Source organism: Dermacentor albipictus, chromosome 3 (genome assembly GCF_038994185.2).
Source record: "Dermacentor albipictus isolate Rhodes 1998 colony chromosome 3, USDA_Dalb.pri_finalv2, whole genome shotgun sequence".
NCBI classification, from domain to species: Eukaryota; Metazoa; Arthropoda; class Arachnida; order Ixodida; family Ixodidae; genus Dermacentor; species Dermacentor albipictus.
The window spans coordinates 150,202,865-150,224,778 of NC_091823.1; the positions used below are offsets into that span (position 1 = coordinate 150,202,865).

At 45.7% G+C, this 21,914-nt stretch overlaps 1 protein-coding gene across 2 annotated transcripts in view; it reads left to right on the forward strand.

Moving 5' to 3' along the window:
- The window catches only part of LOC139056974 (uncharacterized), an 82,038-nt gene that overhangs the window by 46,438 nt on the left and 13,686 nt on the right, over window positions 1-21,914 (forward strand). For both annotated transcript variants that reach the window (XM_070534760.1, XM_070534759.1), the window contains 2 exons: window positions 1,429-1,544; window positions 15,802-15,946. In XM_070534760.1, the coding sequence (XP_070390861.1) occupies window positions 1,429-1,544; window positions 15,802-15,946 (261 nt within the window). The remainder of the gene's footprint in view (window positions 1-1,428; window positions 1,545-15,801; window positions 15,947-21,914) is intronic.

Below are 21,914 nucleotides of genomic sequence, written 5' to 3' on the forward strand. Positions count from 1 at the left end.
CCGTCTATAGACTGCGTATAGACAAAAAGAAATAGAAACTTTATCTACTTTCGTCTATAGACAGTCTACAGACTTTGTATCAACAAAAGTCCAAATCTATAGAAAGGAAAGGTCGTCTATAAGAAGTCTACAGACTTTCTATAGACAGTCTAAAGTCATTTTTGTAAGGGTCACATTCGGGACACATGTATTTATTCAGGTCTAGATTTGGCTCTAAACGAACATTATTGTTTTTGAGGCATTTTTACATACAGTACCGCAGTCCACATATTTACAACACCTCATATGAGCTTAGCTGTGCAGACACAAAACATTCGTGCACCTATTTACAAAGAAACAGCTGCCTTATTCCCCAGAATTCGAGCTTTTCTATTCTTTGCCTTAGCATTGGCACCCAATATTCTGTTAGTGATCTTGAGGAGACATGAACGCATGATTTGTTGGCCCCGATTTGTACTTGCTGCAGAAATTGGGCACGCAGCACTTGTTAGGCATATCCCGGCATGAACTTCATCTACATTCCGCGGCAATGAAGGTTTGCCGGACGCACAACCGCAATCGCAGCTCAAACGCAGAGAATACTTGCACGGTTCACGTCCAGAAAAAAAGGGCGCTGGGAAGAATGTCGCAGCCTGCCAGGACTTTTGCAATCCCGAAGCTATCCAAGGAGCGGCAGGTTTTCCGGAACTAATCGAATTGTTATCGCCGTCGTCGCCCACTCGGTCTTCCGCGTCTCATTTTAAACACAGGTGCGCCGCTCGTAGCTTCGTAGCACGCTGCACGGAACTTGTATGTGGGCCTCTTTTGCGTGACGTAGCTCAACGGGAGATGGTACAGCCAGAAGGTCTTTAGTGCTCTAGAGGGTGTTGGATTAACACACGTCTCAACTTCTACACAGCCCCACGGTTGCGCGCGCCCTTTATCTTGGGGGTAATTTGCGGTGGCTGCAAATAATACGCGACACGAGATCACTGATCCTATCGCGTGCGCTGTGTTCTCTGGCGCGCCTAATTCGTGGTCACGAGAAAGGCAGCGCGAAGGGTGATCCGCTCGCCACTGCTGCCGCTCTTCAGTAGGACAACGTTGCAAACTGCGAGTGTTCGGCATCTTCGAGTGAGACATATTCACCTTTGTCCACGCACGCGCGATACCGTCCTTGTTATTATTAATTTTGTTTAGAAAGCAAATGTTTGCTTCTATTCCTATGACCGATAAAGCTACGAACCTTGCTGCGTGTTGTTTTCAAATACTTTGGGTATCATTTTGAATGCTTGCGCGTTCGGGCGAGACAGCGCATTTTTTTACTTCAATATTGAATAATGCAATTGCTTCAGAAAAAAATATTCTACATTAACACCTCTCTTGCGATATTTATACGCTTTCAAAGTGCCCCGCGTATTCGCCATGGAAACTGTGCTCTTAATGCAGATGATCTCCAGTTTAATGAACGACAAGAAGGACAGTGTGCACCGGCCAAGTTACACCATACTCCACTTCCCGCTACTTGAACCAGCATGGTCGCGAATAATTGCCCGGCAAATCAGGTAAGAAATCGATATTTATAGGAACCATAGCGCATAAACATTAACCTATTTTCGACTGAGCTGCATTGATTAGAGTTAAAAGAACCATGGCAGAGAAATAATCTTCGATATTGATATATTTCCAGGTTTCACGTTTATTTATTTAATTCTAAGGTGTCGCCAGGGTGCAGAACAGGGGAGCAAAAAAGTTCCACGCGGAAGTTGAGCTGCTTGTACGTGGTCCTGTGTCTGTTACACCTCATTAATGGAAATAATAATTCCGAGATACACAGGTTCTCCTCTCCTCTAAACAATAGAAAATTCGTATCCACCATCATTTGCTTTTAGCGACTCATTGGCTCGTTATTTTTATACAAGCACTATCACACATTCACTTTGCTGGATTACCTAATAGTTAGAATATTCTCAAAGTTATGGGCGTAGCTGGCCACGTAGCTCCACAGGCACTCGCAGAAGTGAAACCGCAGACGTTCAGAACACTCATCACACGTGAGACGACACAGTTGATCTCTTAAAAAAAGTTATTCTGCTAGTTTAATTCGACGGATTCCATCGGATGAGGTGATGGCGCTTCACAGCAACACCTTCTAGAGGTAGGATAGATTGGTGTATGCGGGTTGTGATTCACACGGTTCGCGAAACGCATGCAACAAGGACGTCTCTCCAACGATGGCGCGGCAACAGTGGTGTAGGCTGCAGGGCAGCATCCACCAGTCCTGACAGGTTCGAGAGCGCTGCAATTGAACTGAACGTGCAAGGAGACAGTAGTGTAAATTGAGTGGCGTCGTTTGCTCGCGCTGCCCGGTTTCTTAATGACCAGCGGCATTTCTGCAAGGGTGCATCGTTCGGGAGAGCAGAGCGGCCACTCGCGGCGCTCATCAAAAGCTTCTTCGGTTTCCTCCGCCCTGTCCTTCTCTCGCGGTTACGGAGGAGGAGGACAGTCGCCTTCTACGTGACTGTCTTACGCCGCTCCAAAGGATAAGTATCTAAGTAGCCGGACCTCTTTTGTGTAAACTTGCCATATGAAGGAGCAAACGTTCACAATTTGTACTCTGTTACTCAATTAAGCGCATCATTCTTTAATTGAAGCCATGCGTTCACGTCTCGACCCCTTGTCTCTTACATACCTGGTGTTTCTTTTTATGCGGAGTACTTTATCGCGCAGTAAACTGGCGTATCGAAGCACCAGCCGGTATCGCACATAGGCTGCATGCTAGGCGAACATTAAAAGCAATAAAAATTTCGGTGAAAATTTTGCTTAGTACATATGCGTGTACCTTTAATGTGATAGCGATTGTAGAACACTCCAGGCAAATTATCACCGTCGGCGTCAGGATCGTCGTGTGGTGCCGTGTAATCTTGCAAGTGCGATATATGAGCCTATCGCACCCTGCACGCCTTGTGCTGTGGACGCAAGAAAAAGCGTGGGAGAGACAGCCGAGACAGAGGGTGTCTTGACGCACGCGGTCTTCCCTCACGCCTAATTCGCGCTTTCCATGGCGCGACTGCGTATGCGCAATGCCCTAGCGGATTAGTTGCGAAACGTTTTGGAAGAGTCACGCGTGCGGCCGCGCGGTATGATATTTGGGGAAAGTCCCAGAAAAAAAAAGCGTACGGACTGCAGCTAACACTCATGCCGCGTACCGCGTTGGAACTTAATTGGTATATAGCTCTACGTCTGTACGTTGCCGAAAACGTGCGTAGCATAAAACTGCAACTCCACTTTAAAACAGAAAGCGGCCGGAGCTTCGTCCGGACTGCACCGTGAACCACGTAGTTACCGCCTTAAATTGATGGCCAGCAAGTTCATCGATAAACCCCGGCGTTACACTCGGGCTACACTTCAAAAAACAGCACACTGCTGACGAAGTCTTCTTAGAGAGTCGACCCTCTCTTGCTGGTGATGGCAGAACGTGCCTGACTTAACATACTCGTTTAAGGCGTGGTAAGACTGGTTCGATACGAGACCGACAAGACGCTGACCCCAATGACTGGCCGACTACTCGGCACAGCGTGTCGCTCAGACCACTGTCTCATTATAGGCCGAGAACAACGCAACCGACGGGTGCGAGTTGTTGCGCGACGGGCTTCATTGTCAACGGCACTGACAAAATCAGCCTGCCCATCATGATCGTTCGACCGAACCCTACGCGAGGGGCCGTCCAACCGACAACTCGATAGCCACCGCGCCTTCGCTTGTATATACATATCGCTTGGATATGAAGCTTGAGCCACTGTTGATCCTGTTTAGCTATGGCTGGGTTAGGCCTGGCCCCGCCAAGTTCGTACACCCTCTACCGGTAGAACTGAACTAAAGATAAGCAGTCGCGACGAAAACTGCTGTTATAGTTCATTTGGGGCCCTATAGCAATTTGATGTCAACTAATCTTCACTTCGCTCGGCGCCGACGCAATAAGCGGCGACAAGCCGCTGTGCCAATATCTGCACGCCACCATTCCTGAAGGCTGCCTGTCGCATCCGCGAGTAGAAGGGCGGGTCTGTGCACGTGGTTATACTGACATATTTCCTAATTGCAGAGAAGCACTGTTTATATCGACGTCGAACAAGAAACAAGAGACGGTGCATTTGGCACAGCAGCATAAACAATCGCTTCGCTCAGTTCCCAATGGTGTCAGTGATGGCACTCGTGTTTTCGGGAGAGAACTACACGGCCTATAAGTGAGTGCTTGCACCAAGCAGTTTTCTCTAATAATACTTGATGGCACGCGTAAAATGTAAGTATGATGAGGTTAAAGAAAAGCGAGAATCAGCAATAACAGCCCATATTATATGTGTCTGGATCCCATCCACCGTTTAAGTGGTTCGGCCCCTCATATTCACTTGTCTCAGGCAGGAACAACACGACACATGTGTGCAGGTATATATGTTTTGCTACGTTAGGATATTATTTCATATTAGCGATGCGCCATTCGGACAATATCCGAAGCTAACATCGATCTGCGGCTGTAAATGTCTATGTAAACAAACGCACCGCTTTGGTAAATTCGACGCGAAAGGCTGTGCTCGTAAACTTCTGGAATATGCAAAACGTCTTATGAATGCGTAAAAGGAATACAAAAAGTGAAGTGCAAGAGAAGACATCGGTGACAACAATTCCAAGGCAGCCGCGTCGGCAGACGGAACTCGGCGTGCGTTTATCGACTGCACTGTTAACAACACAGCACACTCAGGTCGGTTAAACCAGTAGCGAGAACTCGCAGCAGAAATGTCACATACGAGATTAACTACTTATTGTCTAGACCACTTGTATATGCGCTATCTAGCTACTGTAAAAAATGCGCCCGATGTAAAATATTCTCAATAACAATGAAAGAAGTGAACCGCTACGTGACAACTTAATGACGCGGAGAGCAAACACCTGGCTGTCTACCTAGTAGCTTGTTTTAGCGAGGCATCTGAAATGCATCATTCAGATGTTGCAGAACAGGTTGCATCAGAAGTTCTTAAGGGTGCATACGAACCGTTTCAAATATTATTATTTTCATGAATGGGTTTGCTTTTGGGGAGTTATCTTGGCGCATACACAAATGTTCACACACAAATCAAGAGGTAAAGGGGGGATGCGGGGTTAAAGCCGCAATTTTCACGAAACATAAACATATTTAGACAAGTGTTGTTTTCGATTCCTCGACCACTAAAGAAACATTTCACTAAGTCTGGTGTTATGCGCGATGTAGAATAGAAGGAAATTACCTTTTTTTCACGTGACATTAGACAGCGCTTTCCGTCGAAAGCACTCGGTCGAAAGCACGTCAAAATGAACAAAATATAGTCACAAGAGTCGACGAAGAACGTTGCAAATGGTTAAGCAAAGAGTAGGAATATAGTGAACTTCTATGTGTAGTAACGGCGGAAATGAGGACAGAGAAACAACACGTTATTTGGAAAGAAAAAAAAAGAAATCGAAAAGCTGGTGGAACAGGGGTATACGAGAAGCGATCGCCGAACGACAGAAAGCATCCCGAAAGCACAGGCTGGCAAATAAAGCGCAGTTGCCGCAGGATGAAGTAGCCAGTAAATGAGAAATGTAGAGGGAGGAAAAATCTATGGTACAAATACTGGTGCAAGCAAAGATAGAAGGTGAAAGTGAACGCTGGTAGTCAGAAATAGGTGAGAAAAAGAAGGCCGCACCTAGAATATTTTTGCACTGCACAAAATTATTAGGCAGGAAGTCAACAACAATGCAACATATCCTATCCTAGACTAAGATCCTATCCCAGAGGAAGATCGAAACAAACTGGAAGGGGAAGCAGCATAAATTACATCCAAAAAATAACAGCCGAATCTTTCCACGGCAATGAAGAAGTTGTATTTGAGAAAAAAAAAGATCATGAAAAAGACCCAGGTGGAAAAGGAGCTGGTGCTGGAAAATTTCAACTGCAAGAAAGCCGAAGAGAAAATTCCTAAGCGCATAGCCACAGTACTAGACGAGTACCTAGGACTACATCCAAAAAGTAAGGAAGCTGTGGTGTAAGCAGAAGAAAAAAAACATTAAAAGATAGAATACCAGACAGCTGGCGACAAAGTAGAATGAATGCAATTTATAAAGATAAGGGGGAGAAAGATAGAATTCACTCCTATAGACCGCTGACCATTACATCGGTAATATGCAGGTTAGCAATGCAGGCAATCAAATCAAAGCTGAAAGGATGGGCAGAGAACAATGCATTTTGGGAGAACTTAATTGCTTCAGAATAAGTAGGCGTTTGGATGAAAACTCATTTGTTCTTACTCAGTATATGGAAATATCAAGAGTAGAAATCAGACCGTTATATCTGGACTGTTTAGACATTACAGGATTGCATGACAACGTAGACCGCAACATTGCGTGGGATAATCTGGAAGGGGAAGGCTTAGGCGACGATTGTCTGCAGCTTTTGAGAGATTTACTTAGAAAATGCCGTTTGCATTGAATGGGAAGGGATGAGGATCGTGGAGAAATGGATATCAACAAGAGACTGAGGCAGGGGTGCCCTTTATCACCACTGCTGTTTATGATGTACATGGTGAGGATGGAGATGGTGCTAGAAGGAAGTAATATCGGGTTTAATCTGCCATAGAAAGAGGCGGGTAGAGTAGTAGGGCAGCAGGTTGCAGGTTTATTTTATGCGGACGATATTGTGTTGCTAGCTAAGATGCACAGCGTCTGGCTAATATCTGTGAACAGGACGGCGAGAATCTCGGTCTGAAATTTAGCGTTAGAAAATCAGGTGTTATGGCATTCAATGAAAACAGTGAACAGACAGTGGCAATACAGGGCCAGGAAATACCTCGCGTAAAAGAATATAAATATCTTGGTATATGGATAAACGAAGGCAATAGATATATGGAAACACAGGAAAAAACAGTAACAGTAAACGGGAAGAGAAATGCAGCCATAATGAAGCACAGAGCGCTGTGGGGATACAGTAGTTACGAGGTGATCCGGGCTATGTGGAAAGGTGTAGTGGTTCCAGGACTTTTTCTTTGGAAATTCGGCTGTGTGTTTGATATCAGGGGTACAATGAAGACTCGATGGCAACCAAAGCTCAGTGCGTCACCTCGCATTGGGCGCTCACGGCAAGACTACAAGGGAAGCTGAGGAGGGTGACATGGGCCGGACAAGATCTGAAGTGACGGAAGCTCACAGTAAAAGTGATTATGAAGAAGGACTGAGAAATATGGAAGAAAATAAGTGGGCTGGTAGAGTGTTGAGGTATTTGCACAGAAAAAAACATATTTCACAGGGGAGGAAAATAACTAGGAAGATTACTAGCAAGTATGCGACCTGTAGGATGAGCAACACACCAACAAAGAACGTCTAGCGGAAAGTCAGAGAGGCTGAAATAATCTCATGGGTGGCAGCAATGGAAAATAAACCTTCCATGAGTAACTACTTAAGAGGAAAGAAACGAAATTAGTAAAGAAACAATTTATGATAAATCAAACGGAAGCTCGTTAATTTTCGAAGCGGGATCTGGATGCCTAAGAACACGCACCTATAGAGTGAGACATAGTAGGGAATAAGAAGCTTGTGCTTGCTGCGGCAAAGTTAGGGAAACAACAGAGCATATTTTAATAGACTGTGAAGATATCTGTCCAGCGGTCGATTTAAGTACCGCTTGACTCGTTGAAGCCCTTGGGTTAAGCGAGAGCAAGGGTAAAGTAAACACGTCCGCAACAGAGATTAGTAAGAGGCGATTGAAAGATTGATGGAACAAAAGTAGGGAAACGACAAAACATGAACACGTAGAAAAACAAAATACACAATGACGGGTCAGAAAGATTGGTTATGGGAATTCATCGCGCTTTTTCTCTTTTTTTTTTCTTAGGTAGGGTATTAGGCAGCATAATAGCAAAAGCTTGGTGGTGCAACCCACCACCCCGTTCCTAAGGGGATGCTCATAACATCCATCCATCCATCCATCCATCCATCCATCCGTCCGTCCGTCCGTCCGTCCGTCCGTCCGTCCGTCCGTCCGTCCGTCCGTCCGTCCGTCCGTCCGTCCGTCCGTCCGTCCGTCCGTCCGTCCCTCCGTCCGTCCGTCCATCCGTCTGTCCGTCCGTCTGTCCGTCCGTCCGTCCGTCCGTCCGTCCACCCACTCGTGAGCTCTATTGCGAAAACACGGCTGCAGAACACTAGAGAAACTCCCCGCAGAGTGAGTGCCCTCGTTAAAAAGATAGTTCCCTGCGCTCTTTCGTCATGACAGACGTATTGGGGCTGCAGCATAACGTGAAGAAATGGTGCCAAAGAAAATGTTTTCGCTATCGCTGGCCGCGATTGAGTGGCAAACCAAACCTGAAGCTGTATTTGCTGGAAAGACGACAAAAATGGAATGTTTTTTTGTCACGACGAGTCTCGATTGAATGGAAAACCAACACTGAAACTGAGATTTGTCGATAACGATCAAACTACAATTGGTGAACACGGGGACTTCAATTGCCATAAAGCCCTGCTTGATGCCAATATGGCGTCGATGCAAAGTATCCACCGCCAAGCTTTCAGTAGAGACCTTGCAAAAGAGGTAGGGTTTCTATGCAATAGGCACAGTAATACATATTTCCTTGCATGATCTTTGAAAATGTGGACGCCGAGAGCCATTGAATCTTCCATTGCATTATAGAGTGGGTGTTCCTCCACCGTTGCTTAGAACGGTGGAGACTGTAGCATCGTTGGAACATCAGCTCTTCTATATTACCGTGAGGATGCATGCGACATGGAGAGAGTACTCGATGAGCTGGGGCTGGATTGTGGAGTTTCGACGACAAAGCAAGTCCAGCAAGAAACTACGGGAAGCATTTCACGAGCACAGACAACGGCGCTCGAGAAGTTTAGTCCGAAAAAGAAAAATGCAAGATAACTTGACGCACTTGTCAACAGGCAGTGTCGTCTTGAAGAAGGCGGTACAAATGATAAAGTATAGGCTGGAAAATGATCACCGTCTGCCATAAAGTTTAGTAGCTTGTTCTGCGATCGTTGAATAGATATTCTTTCTCACTTTGCACGTTTTGACCAAGGAACACTCTGGGGAAATCTGTCGCATTTAAACTGCTTTGCCAAGAACTTCTTTCAAAGTCGCTTCTAGATAGAAATTTTGTCATGAACAGGGTAAGGTAGTTTTTAGGTTTCTGAATTCCTTCGAACACCATCAAAGTAATATATGTCTGGCCTATCGTGACGACACAAAAACAAACTTGGTCTAATAGTGGCAAGATTTTTACAGAAACACTCTAAATAGAAAGTAGTTCCGCTTATCCTTCTTCATAGGCCACCTAGAAAGTACATATTGAAAAATATATTTTACATCCTTATTATACTTCAAATGGCAGTTTTCCTAAGTTGACACACTGAACTGCTTAATATAATCACCATAACTTCTTTCTGTTTGCGCTAGGGTGACATCCTAGCTCAAACAGAAAGTATGTATACAATGTATTGTAATGACAAGAGAGTAAGCCTTCGCACTACATTTTAAACAAATAGGGTAAATGGCTTAAAAGCCCGGCATTTAGACCAACAAACTCCCTTAACTACAAGTTTTGGGTATATTGGGAATTATTTCTTTTTTCTGATATTTCAGAAGGCTGTGGCACGTTGGCATTGAGCCTCCCCAGAACACTTTCAGTGCTTGCATGCAAGGACGCCTTAAATTCAATGTGTCGTGTCATTGCCATTCGTCCCATAAATACGTCATTTATTGTCTTAGTTGCAAAACAAGTACCATTTATTCCTTTTGAAAGTGTACTCGTCCCATAAAAGATTAGTGAAGTTTCCTGAGCTGGCGTTATTCATCTGCTAAATATTCCCCAATCTATTGCTCTATCAAAAAATAAAATCTTTATAACAAGAAGACTGGCGAGCGTGTCTTCCGAGGGGCGAATTTTAATGCCACCTGTGAGCTATAGATCTCGCACGACGGTGACGACGACGGCACGAGAGTGGTGCTCTTTTGTTTGCAATGACGAGACATTCAGCGAGAAAAAATGGAGCGGGGGAGGCACGAACGTGCAGAAATTAGTGATGAGGGAAGCTCTCTTTGGTGCTTACGGAAATAAAATAAATTATTTTCAAGCGCAACGCTAATGAACCGTCGTGCTGGTGCAGTGGCCTTGGCGTTGCGTCGTTAAGCCCCAGGGCGCTTGATCAAATCCCGGCCATGGCGACCGCCCTTCGCTGGGAGCGAAATGCAAAAAAACTCGTGTGGCCTGCATTGGGCGCACGTTAAATAACGCCAGGCTGTCTAAATTGTCATATCGTCGTTTTGGCACGTAAAACTCCTGAACTAAATAACCTAACGCTAATGTCCCAAATGTTTGCGCAAAATGATGCCAATACGATATAACGTTGATAACGCAAACTCTGTGCAATGTTCATGCAAACGTAGTGCCATGACGCAAATACAGGGTGTTTTTTTCGTAGCTGCACTAATAAAAAAAAACTGTTAATGGCAGATATCAGAATTCCAACCACTTGTCTAAATTACTTCTACGAGAAATGAAATTGTTCAATTGGATAACTAACACAAATACGCGTACTGGCGTTTTCAATTAAATACTTTAGGCTACATACTTCAATGTACCAATTATAGCCGCTGAGTTCGCAAGGCGTATCCACTTGGAAAGGCTTCTCCGGACGGCACCAGTTTTGAGGTGATAATTTTCAGTGTTGAACAAAATGCATTTGCGTTACAGTTACTTTTTTCATGAAAACGGTGTTTTATTTATTGCAGCACAAAAGCTATGCGAACTCACCAGCTGGAATTCGCACAATGAAATAGTGACTGTAAAGGTAATAATTAAAAAGTTAATTAACGTAATTGTAATTATCAATAATTTAAGTATTTTGACCTCTCGTAAAAGTAATGGATGCTGGATGAGTGATTTAGATCAAGGATCAGAATTGTGCTATCCGCCACAGAACACTGTCTAATAATTTTGTGCAGGCAAAGAAAATACCCTGTATAACACAATTATGCAATTATGTTGATAGAGGAGGGTTCCATCAAGGCGATAAGAGCGCGCAATAAACTTGCTATAGGCGATACACGTTTGGTTCTAAGCTCGCAGTGGGCATCCGTTCAAAGGCACAAATGACAGCTTATTTTCGTTTCAAATTGTGGCTATAGTATTGCCGCGTGGTGGCAATGTGAAGAAACAAACAGCGACAAAGTGTGAGCCATCAACCTAACTCCTTCTTTGTAGAAGTTATACCCAGTGAAAGAACTCATGAAAGGAGTTCTGGTTTAATGAAGCCCTCAGATACTAGACCATTACAGCGACAAGTCACACAGCGCAGGCAATGCAGGCACAAGGCACCAACTCGTAGTCGGTTTCTTCTCGAAGCAGTGCTTGCTTCTTGTTCTGCAAAGCAATCATATCCCCAGAGAAGGGAGCCATCCTGGCGACCTACGGGCATAATTAAGTTTCCAGGTGGGTCGAAGCAAGCTTTTTGCAACTTGCGCGATTACTTACCCAAGGGTGGCTCCCGGAGTTGCGTCGTATAGTTCACATGAGACGTTTGACTCAGGAGCATAGGGTGCAGGAGAGGCGGGGATAATATATATATATATATATATATATATATATATATATATATATATATATATATATATATATATATATATATATATATATATATATATATATATATATAGCAGGAGAGGCGGTGATTCTGGCGCTGTTGGTGTTATGTGCGGGCGAGTTTTCGCGACTCTTCCACGCGTGCAGCAGCTTTGGATAGGGTAGTGGACTGCGTTCACTCCGTGTGCAGGAGGGCTCGCGTCTGTAATGAAGAAAGAATGGAGAAAATCCCGTAGTCGTCAACTTGGCGCGGTTATAAGCAAGCGTCACAAAAGGTGGAACGCGGTGCCAATGGGTCTGGTCAGATGTGACGTACATGGCCAACTTGCCGCCAAAAGTGCGGTTAAAGCGCTGAGTCATCCGATTAGTTTGCGGAGGGTATCCAATTGTGGCTAGATAAATTACATGTCATTCCTTGATTAGGGCTTCTATAATGTCAGTGAAATCCCTGTCACTAAGCAGTTCTTTGAGTGATCCATGGCGGAGTATGGTGTGGCGCAAGAGGAGCCAGGCAACATCACGCGCAGACACGCCGGGCGGAGGCGATGTTTCCGCGTAGTGCGTAAAGTGGTCTATCACCACAATTACCGAGCGGCTGTTCTTTGAAGTATCTAGAGGGGCCCCATAAAAATGAACTCAGACACGGTCAAAGGTACGTACTGGACAATGCAAGGGTTGCAGTGGAGCATCATCCCTCAGCGGCTCGCTGAGGGATGAAGAGGATCCTTGCAGCGTTGGCATGCTAGGTAGGAGCTGACACATAGGCGAACGAATTGGTACCTGCCGCGCCAATAGTAACAGAGTCGTAGGCACGCGTATGTTTATTACTTCTGAAGGCGCGAATTGCGGCTCATAGTGAAATGCTGCACATATGTCTGAGCGTAGATGCTTCAAGTAAGAATTTGCGGCCGTCCGACAGGAAGTTATGGTTGTACAGCTGTCCTTCACGAACTACGAAGCGGTGTGCTTGGCGACGCAATGCACTGTCAGGAGAAGGCGCTGATAGGTGAGAGAGAAAAACCAGCATTGCAACAATCTAGTGGCCCTTCTGCTGCTGCGAAAGCATGTGCGTGGCGTTAATGCAGGATTCGCAAATTGCTACTTCTGGAGAATCGGGCTGGCCTGACACAGGGGAGTGAGACAGCGCTTCCGCGCCCCAATGCTTACGGCCAGAGCAGTGCAGCACCCATCGCGTCAGCCGACCTGAAATATCTTTTCACGACGACAGCCAGCAGAGGCTTTGGTGCTCAGTTATGACGTCAAATGGGCGGCCGTAGAAGTAAGGACGGCATTTAGTTTTTGCCCAAATGACAGCCAAGCATTCGTTTTCTGTAACGGAATAGGTGACTTCCGCTTTAGTGATCGCGCGGCTGGCGGAGGCAGCGAAGCACTCATCGAAGCCAGCCTTTCGTTGAGCAAGAACAGCGCCAATGCCGACGCCACTGGCATCCGTACGTACTTCGCTTGGATCGAAATGCCCGAGGATCCAGTGTGAAGTTAGAATTCGACGCAGCATCGGAAATGCGACATCGCAAAGCGGCGACTATAGGCCGAAAGGCCAGGGTTGCCAGCGAGAAGCTGCGTCAAAGGTGCTATAACTGTGGCGAAGTTGAGGATGAAAGAGAAAAGTGCGAGCAGGATCAGATGAAGTTAAGGTGTTATTTTATGGTCGTCATTCATGAAAACTGAACGATGGCTTGGAGTTTGGTTGGGTCTGGGAGCACACCATCTTTCGGAACAACGTGGTCAAGGTCGACTAGCAGCCGGATGGCGAAGCGACACCTGTTTATGTTGAGCTGGAGTCCAGCATCGGCGAGGCAAGCGAGCATGCGTTCGAGACGGAGGAGGTGAGAAGGAAAGTCTAGGGAAAGGTTGAAAATGTTGTCGAGATAATAAAAGCATATCTGCCATGTGAAGCTACGGCGGATATTACCCGTAATCATTTCAAATATGGCAAGCGCATTACCTTAACCAAAGGGCACCACAATAAATTCATATAACCAATCAGGAGTGCGAATGCCGCTTTAGAGTGATCTGCCTCAGTCATCGGGGCTTGCCGATAAACGAATCGTAAGTCTAAGGGCGAGAAAGAATTCATCGCCTTGGAGGCAGTCCAGTGCGTTGTCCATACAGGGAAGAGGATAAACATTCTTCCAGGTTATCCTGTTGAGTGGTCGTTAGCCCACACGAAAACGAATAGTGACATCTTTCTTTTAGACCACCACTACTGGAGAGGCCCAGAGACTGTGCCAAGCCTGCATCATTCTGCGTTTGAGCATATCTCCTTCTGTTCTTCGGTGACGCGGCACTTCTTCGCGGATATGGGTGGTAGCGCATTGGCGCACAGCTGCCGGTGTCATTGTGATAAACGACTGTGGAGGCACGTCTTTAACATTGCTAATGGAGGTAAAAGTGAGTACATAAAGGGATAAGAAAGTCAACTACAAGCGCGCTGACTCAGAGTGAGGTTAGGATTGACATACCGAGGAAATAGACTGTCACATGCCGTCTCAGACGCAGGGAAAGATAAAACCATGGCTTCAACCTGAAGAGGAGAAGAGTCATCAGGCGCATCGTAGACAATGCTCGTGAAGGATTCATCAGTAGAGCTGAGGCATTCGCTATGGTGAAAGCATGATGAGCACGAAAGCGGATACCAACTATAAAGTGCACTGGAACCCCGACGAATAGGAAGATGAGCAAAAGTAAGCATGAAGGGATGACGGCATGCAGCAAGTTTAGACGGCTTGAAGAGCGCTGTGGATATGGAGAATGCAGCACAGGAAACGGGCAAAAGGGACAGAAAGGGGGAATATCCGTATCGTTAATAAGGAACACTCGGGCAGAAGATGGATGCACAAGCTCAAACGATAACTGGGTGTTGAGACGAGAGGAAGCCCAAGCCTAGAATGATGGCATGAGCCCAGTGGGGAAGCAATAACTCATACTGCTATAATCTGGTACTGCGAATCTGGTCGGCAACCAGTGACATGGCGGCACCCGTGCTGACAAGTGCATGCGCAGCAATACCTTAGGCATAAACGTCTATGCTGTTTTCAAGGAATAAATGAAGCCTTGAGCATTTCGACGAGATGGCAGTTCACGCAAACCGCACAACGGTTTCTGCAATAATAAAGTTCCTCCTCCTTCTCCCTCCGGAACTGCACCTCTTAGTTTACCGCCCGCATCGCTGGAGGGTGATGGTTAATGGGGAACAATGAATGTAGAAGGGGTGATGAAAACCGAAGAGTGTTGAAGCTTCGGGAAACAAGAGACGAGGAATAGAAGTGCGGAACTGGTGTAGCATAGCGTAATGGGGAGTCAGGAGCATTGCCCTATGGCCTCGCAGAGTCGAGAAGGTACCAACCTCGTAAGCGGCAGAACCATGCCACATGGCCAACAAAGCCGCACGCGAAGCAGATGGCCCGGTTGTGTTGGGTACGCAAGGAACTAAGGACAGGAGGCCCACTTTAGGGCATACTATGCTGAACCGGACCTATGGACTGCGGAGGCGTGCAGAAACTGCTTCTATGCGCTGTAGTTCCCAGCTGCAGAAAGTGACGCATAGAATCCATTTCTGTGCGTGTAGTGCACAACTGCAGGCGAAGTTATTGTCGTGGCGAGACAGCAGCGTACGTGAGCGGAACCGGCGCCATTTCTTACTAGGAAAACTTGTTTTAATGTGTCTTCGTATTTCCAGCCCAGTTTGTTGCGCTTTGGCGTGTGAATTTTTTCTGAAGATGTCATGCGCTGCGGTATTCGCTGCGAAATGCATTGTCAAGAAGTCCGAGAAACAAAAGCCATCTAGGAGCAATTGAAGGCTACGTGCCCTCAAAATCAGTTTTTCGATAAAACAGAATAATAACTAATTTTACCGGCGAGCGTTATTTGGCGTTTCTCAGATTTATCAAGAAATTCGTAACCTTAATTAACCAGAACTGGGCACAAACCTAAATGTGGAGATATGCATACCAAATGAAGTAAAGATTATGTTGCGTTCTAGAATCAAAATAGTTAAAGATGGCTGAAGCTGCAGCGAATATGTACGCGTATATACAACACGGATATACAACACGCAGCAGTTGTAGTGCCACTGGAGGTCTTGTTTAGATTACCGCACCTGATTTCTCGCACATTACACGCATTGACAGGAGCTACACTTTCTTTCGTGGCACAGAACTTACCCTGTTGACATCTTTGTCGCCATTGCGCATCACCCGGAACCCGACTACATGTACTCGGACTGCCACATGGTGCCACCAACAATAACGTCCAAACGGCTTCTACGACACGTCGTTGGTAACGCCTATCCTGTTCGTCTCGTAAGTAGCTACAAGAAACACGCTGTTATTGATTGGCTTGCGTTTATACCCGCATGAGGCATTAACTAAGATTCAGCAGAATTTGTTTTCACTCGTTACTTTGATATCAGTCTCTGTCTAACAGCAATGGAGTTTATAATATAAATGATCATTTCTTCATCTTCATTCTTGGTGCACTTACTGTGTTACGAATTCAATTCGTCACATCTTGAGTGATTTAGCTTTTTTACTTTTCTAAGTCGCCATCCCCTTTTGTGCCTCCAGAATGAACATGGGTAGGGTTGCCTAAGTTTTCATCCTCTTGCAATTCAAATTTGTACAGGTATTTACTCTTGGGCTTTATTTTGTGCGGAGTTTCATTTATTTGTTTACTTTTATGGCAGATTCTCAATAAGAAGTCAGTCGATCATTTTCGTTTATTTTTGCTCTTTTATCCCCAGCTGTTGTTTAGGCACTGTACAGTGTGACGCGACAACAATAAAAAAGCTAGCTGGGAATGTGTTTTATTATCCTGGTGAATTACGTGCAAAACATATGATGTGATTATGAGGCATGCAGCAGTGGGGCACTCCGGATTAATTTTGCCCAACTGGCGTCTTTTAGCGTAGAGCCAATGCACGGGCTTCCTTCCGTTTCGCCTCCATGAAAATGCGGCCGCCTGGGCTGAGATTTGATCCCGCTACCTTGTGCTTCGCAACACCCATAGCCACTAAGCAAACAAGGCAGGTAGGCGGTTTGAAAGTAGGAGCATCGAAACCTATGGTGGCCCTAGCCTCTCCAACCGCTTAGTTAGGTTTATGTTAAACCCTGTCAGGCGCTATGCGCGTGTGGTAAACCCTGTCAGCCCCCTGTCAGGTGCTGTGCGCCTTTTTCCTCTGCACCTTTCTTGAACTTGTACTAAAGATGCAATCAACATTCATTCATTCATTCATTCATTCATAGCGCCCCTGCCCTAGCATTTTAAGTGAAGCCTGGCTGCCGGTAAGCTTTGGTGAACAAACAAAGCGCCATGGTGATGGCTTTAGTTCAGCTCCAAAACTAATAATAACGCCATTTTAATCGCTTTACTTTCTCTTAAGTTACGGACAAATATTGAAACGTGTCAGTTATTCTTCAAGATAGGCTGTTGATCGGAGAGCTTGCAGGCCTAATGGAGCGCTAATAATCCTTCGAGATTGGCGAGAAACACAGTCCACGGATAGCATACGGTGCTGTGAACTACTCAGCCAAATTTTGCATTCGTGCGCTATGCGTGGAGCTCAGAAGCACAGCACTATATCATCTCTTTTGCTCATCTTCTTTTTCAACACGGCCTTCTCCTCGCACGTTTCCGAGCTGCCGGCGGCTTTTATATGTCGTGATATATAGGATTCCCATAGCTGATAGCCATTGGCTGAGAGCTGAGATCAGTCAAGGTGTCTGGACCAGAGCGTTTCTTGCTACTGTTACTGTATATATTTATTGCAGCATTTTAATAAAGAGGATGAATTAAGCGAAAATATGCGTTTAAAATTTCGATAAAACCGACGTACATTCGGAGGAAGCCGACTATCGTCTGATCACGTTCGATCATGGCTGCCGACGCAAGAATGAAACTGTTTATATGTTATATATGTAATTTTTATATGTTCCTATGGGTGGGCAGCGCAACCCGGACGAAAGACGAGAAAAAGTACACAATACGAGCGCAGACTAACAACTGGTTTATTTTTTCAAACAAGGGACTATAATATACATAAAATGTAAACACGCGTAAAGTGACGTTTACAAAGGTGTTAGCCTACCTTGCCATTCCAAAAATCAGTTTCTTTATCCTGAAGAGTGATAGAAGTCTGGCTGAAGCATGCGCCTGAGTTTACATACATGAAGTAGGCTTCCACAACCTCGCGGTTGATTTCATTCATATTTTTATGCAATATTTCCGTTTTTTCAAACATAAGTTTGCATAAGCAAACTCTTCAATGCGCGGCAATATTAGAACCTGTTTCATTCCTGATCGCAACTTGGTGCTCCCTAAGGCGGATGTTAAGGCCGCGTCCCGTCTGCCGAAAGTACTTTTTGCCGCGCGAAAGTGGAACTACGTAGACCACTCCCACCGAGCATGCCACAAGCTGCCCCGAGTGTTTGACGCGGCCCATAGCCTTGGATGCCTGTTTAGGACTATTGACAAGATTTCAAATCTTGTTTAACGAGTTCTTTGCTGAAAAGACTGCTTGAACACCATAGGCCCTATAACGTACAACTATTCCAATGTGCTTCTATTCCAATCTACTGACGTCAAATTTGCGTAACCACCGACGCAAGCACCGGGCGGTCACCCGCAGGTTTTTCTGAACAGACCAATCAAACGCTCTCCTCGCTCATAGGAGGTCACTTTTGTTTGCTTGAAAAACGAATAACGTTGCCTAAAATGAGCGGCTTGTTTATATAATTGGCTGACAAGAGGCGAGGAGAACGCTCAAGTGGAGAGGGATTCACTGGGGCGGAGCCAGTGCACTCAAAATCGATAACCGGATGAAGAGGGTAGTGCCAGCATGTGCGATTGGTCGGCTTGCCCTTACTTAGCTTGTGGTGGCTGGTTGAAAATCACGGCGGCATGCAACGGAAACTTAAGAATGACGCTAAACCTGACCCTCAGCATAGAAGAGTTGGCAGAATGAGGCGGTAAGCGTGCCGAAAGGGCTCAAAAACGTTACAAGGCCACGTAAGAAGTTTTATTATACGCAAATACACCCATGCTCTCCGGCAGGTGCGAGTAGCCAGCGTCTCAGCAATCGGTGGCAGCCATCTTTTATTCCTTTCGGAACGGGGAAGCCTGCGGCTATTCCGAAGAAAATTCAGTTTTGTTCGGCATATTAATGCATCTTTATCGCGTACACGTCACTTTGACGCGGTGAGTTTGTGCGGTTTTGTGACGTCGCGTGACAGGCAGGTAAAGTGGGTGCAGCCCGAAAACTTTTTACCAATAGCCGAGGGCCAATGGCGAAAAGGGGTCGAATCAGAAATATCTGTTTTTCTTTTTTCTGTCAACTCATGCATACTCGGTGTGTACACATCATATCAGATGGAGAGGTATCGCGGTTTTCGTGACGTCGCATGACAGACAGGTGAAGTGGGCGTGGTTGAAAAAAAGTTTTTGACCAATCGTGGAGGGCTGATAGCTGAATTGGAATAGAAAAGTTTGGAATAGTTTTATGTTATAGCGCCCCATATTACATGGCTGTATTTTTTAACACATGCCCCATCTGATGTACATAAGGGATGACTGCATACTTTTTAACTTTTTCGATCTGTGCTTGAGGAGCTTCCCCTTTTTTTTCTTCACTAGCCCTTCACATATTGACACGATAATAGATTTTGGGAAACCGGCCTTCTCTAGACGGTTGAGTTGTTGCGAGAAGTTCAAATTGGCGAGGTGGTGGCATGACTTTCTAAGTGCGGAAAACTGAACACGTCATAGAAATTCCTCTTTTTACTAGTTTTGAGTGTGCCGAGGCGTAGTTTAGAATTGGTTTGCTTGTCCTGGGGTTATATTGCCAACAAATATGTTGCGCTATTAACCTTAACTGCAAATCCAAAAATTGAATTTCATTCTTACTCGGCAGTTCATGAGTAAATCTGAGTGTACTTCCTGAGTGTAATCATGAGTGTACTTCATCTGGTCTTCCGCCCGAGTTGCGCTGCCCACCCATAGGAACATGTTCAATCACCAACTCGCCCTGCTCGCCGATTTATTTAACATTTTAGTCATGCTAATTTCGAATAGCTTAAAACACTCAACCAGCCTCGAGCCACGCAAAAGTTAAGGTCAGACCACACTTCCCAGTGCGCGTTTATTCCTAGCCGCTCCGGGCTAGACGCCTTGGCAGACATCATTTCCAGTTCCGTTATGGAGAGGTCTTCGAATGTTCGAGTTGGATTTTGCTACAATCCGCTCATCAAGCTGGAGCAGAATAGCGCAAGCGTGCATTCCAGCCCTGTCGTGGCCATAACAAACGCTGCGCACACGCGCTACAGCTGCACGTAGCTGCCCGAGCCATCTCGATCTCGAGTCACTGGAAGAAATTTCAGAGTACCTCAAAGCTACACGGCGAGCGCCGAGGCCATAAGTCTTCGAGGCTTCCGATGCACTGGTGGCCTGCGTTGGGCAAAAGACTGTTATTCGCGCCTGGATCTTGTGTTCCGGTAGGCGGAACTGGAATGTTTTTCTTTAGCTTCTTAAAATAGATATCATACCCGATTCCCAGGTACTGCGTACTGCGCGGTACTGAACGGTAAGGGCGTCGGAACGGCGCATGCGATGTGCGGTGATGATTCCAATGCTCGCGAACTCCCTTCGCCACTTCATGGGTGTCGTATCTTGTGTCAAGGAATGTGTTCGCTAGGTCTGGAGCGGTAAGCATACTTGCATGTGTCCAGTCAATTCTTATAGAACGTCGTTGATTGGCACGCTGGGCCTTGAGGTTATGTTTGCGATTAAAACGCAGCTTGAGGCTCGTTTGAATGTGCAGTCGTTGTTCAGGTTGCCTCCAAATGCTCGTCTGCGTCCCTCAACTCACCGTCGAAGACGCCGAGGGAAAGGGCGCATGCTCTCACGCCACGAAGCAATAATGAATGCGCTGGGAAAGGGCACTGTCATGCGGTAGCTCTCGCGTAACCGACTTGCGAAGAACACGAGGGAGGGCGGCGGGACAGCCACTTGCAAGTTCGTTCATTCGCTGGCTTTTTCGTTTCTTAGTTCGGGCTGTTCCCTTGCATTGACAATAGTCGTGGATGTTTTCTGCACATTATAATTGTCTGCGAATGCACGCTACTCATTTTGCTAGTCAGAAATTTGAGTTAATTTAAATTTAAGCATCATAATCCTCGATGTAAGCAACTGGCTCACAGAGCTTCGTTCATGCGAGGTGTAAGCTTGGGCCCTATAAGGTAAAACTATTTCAGTGCGTTTTATTCCAATCTCCTGACGTGAAACTTACGTAACAGCCGACACAAGCATCGGGCGGTAACCCGCAGTGTTGCCTCAGCAACCCAATCAAACGCCCTTTTATTTTAAAGGAGGTCACTTTTCCGGCGCAAGGCCCGCCAGAAGTCGTGAGATATATTCGTCTGTTGTAGCCGACTCAATTTCTTAACTGCGTTGTCACCAAATCTTGTGTAATCACAATTCACGCGCAGCGCCCATTCTGTTGTACATTCTACTAGTGCGAACACCAGTGATTGGGTCGGAATGTCCGATGAGCAAAGTACAGACAGCCGTCGCGTCTGACTCGCAGGTCAAATCTTCACCGACCGAAGCATGTGCGCTCTTCGCTGTCGTTCAGCCCGAGTGTAACTTGTTTTTCTGGGCACAGGTTCACCCAATAAAGAGTTGTTTTTCTGACTCGCTGTTGCACCAAAGTCTAATTCTTCATCGTCAAGGCAACATTACAATATATAAAAACTTTTCTTTTAGGTATACATAATTGGTATGGTAAATAATAATACTTGGTCATGATATTTTCACTCTTTAGCACATTTACTAGACTCCCGATCTGTATAGCTTTTGCAATAGATGGGCTGAAGTGTAAACGCTTTTTTTCCTCAGTACCACACCCACACACACACAAGAAAAAATAAGAATCGCAACACACTTCTGCAATGAACGAGTTACCCGTAGGTGTCACTCGTGGCAGCTCCTTGCTTCGGTTCTCACAACCAGGTCTAGGATGAATAAAAGATGTGCGGTTCTTGACCAGTGCAGCAGTTTCAAGGAAACATAGTGCAGGTTGGCAAATTATATATGACGGTTGATCGAGAAATAAGGATCCCATCAATTTTACAAATATACAACATTGTTTATTCGCATAAAAATTTACATCATCAGAAAAAGGAAACATTGGTAAATATTTCTACATAATCGCCATCTTTTTCTACGCATTCTTGTATACAGTGCTCCAATTTCTGTATCCCACTGTCGTAAAACTCC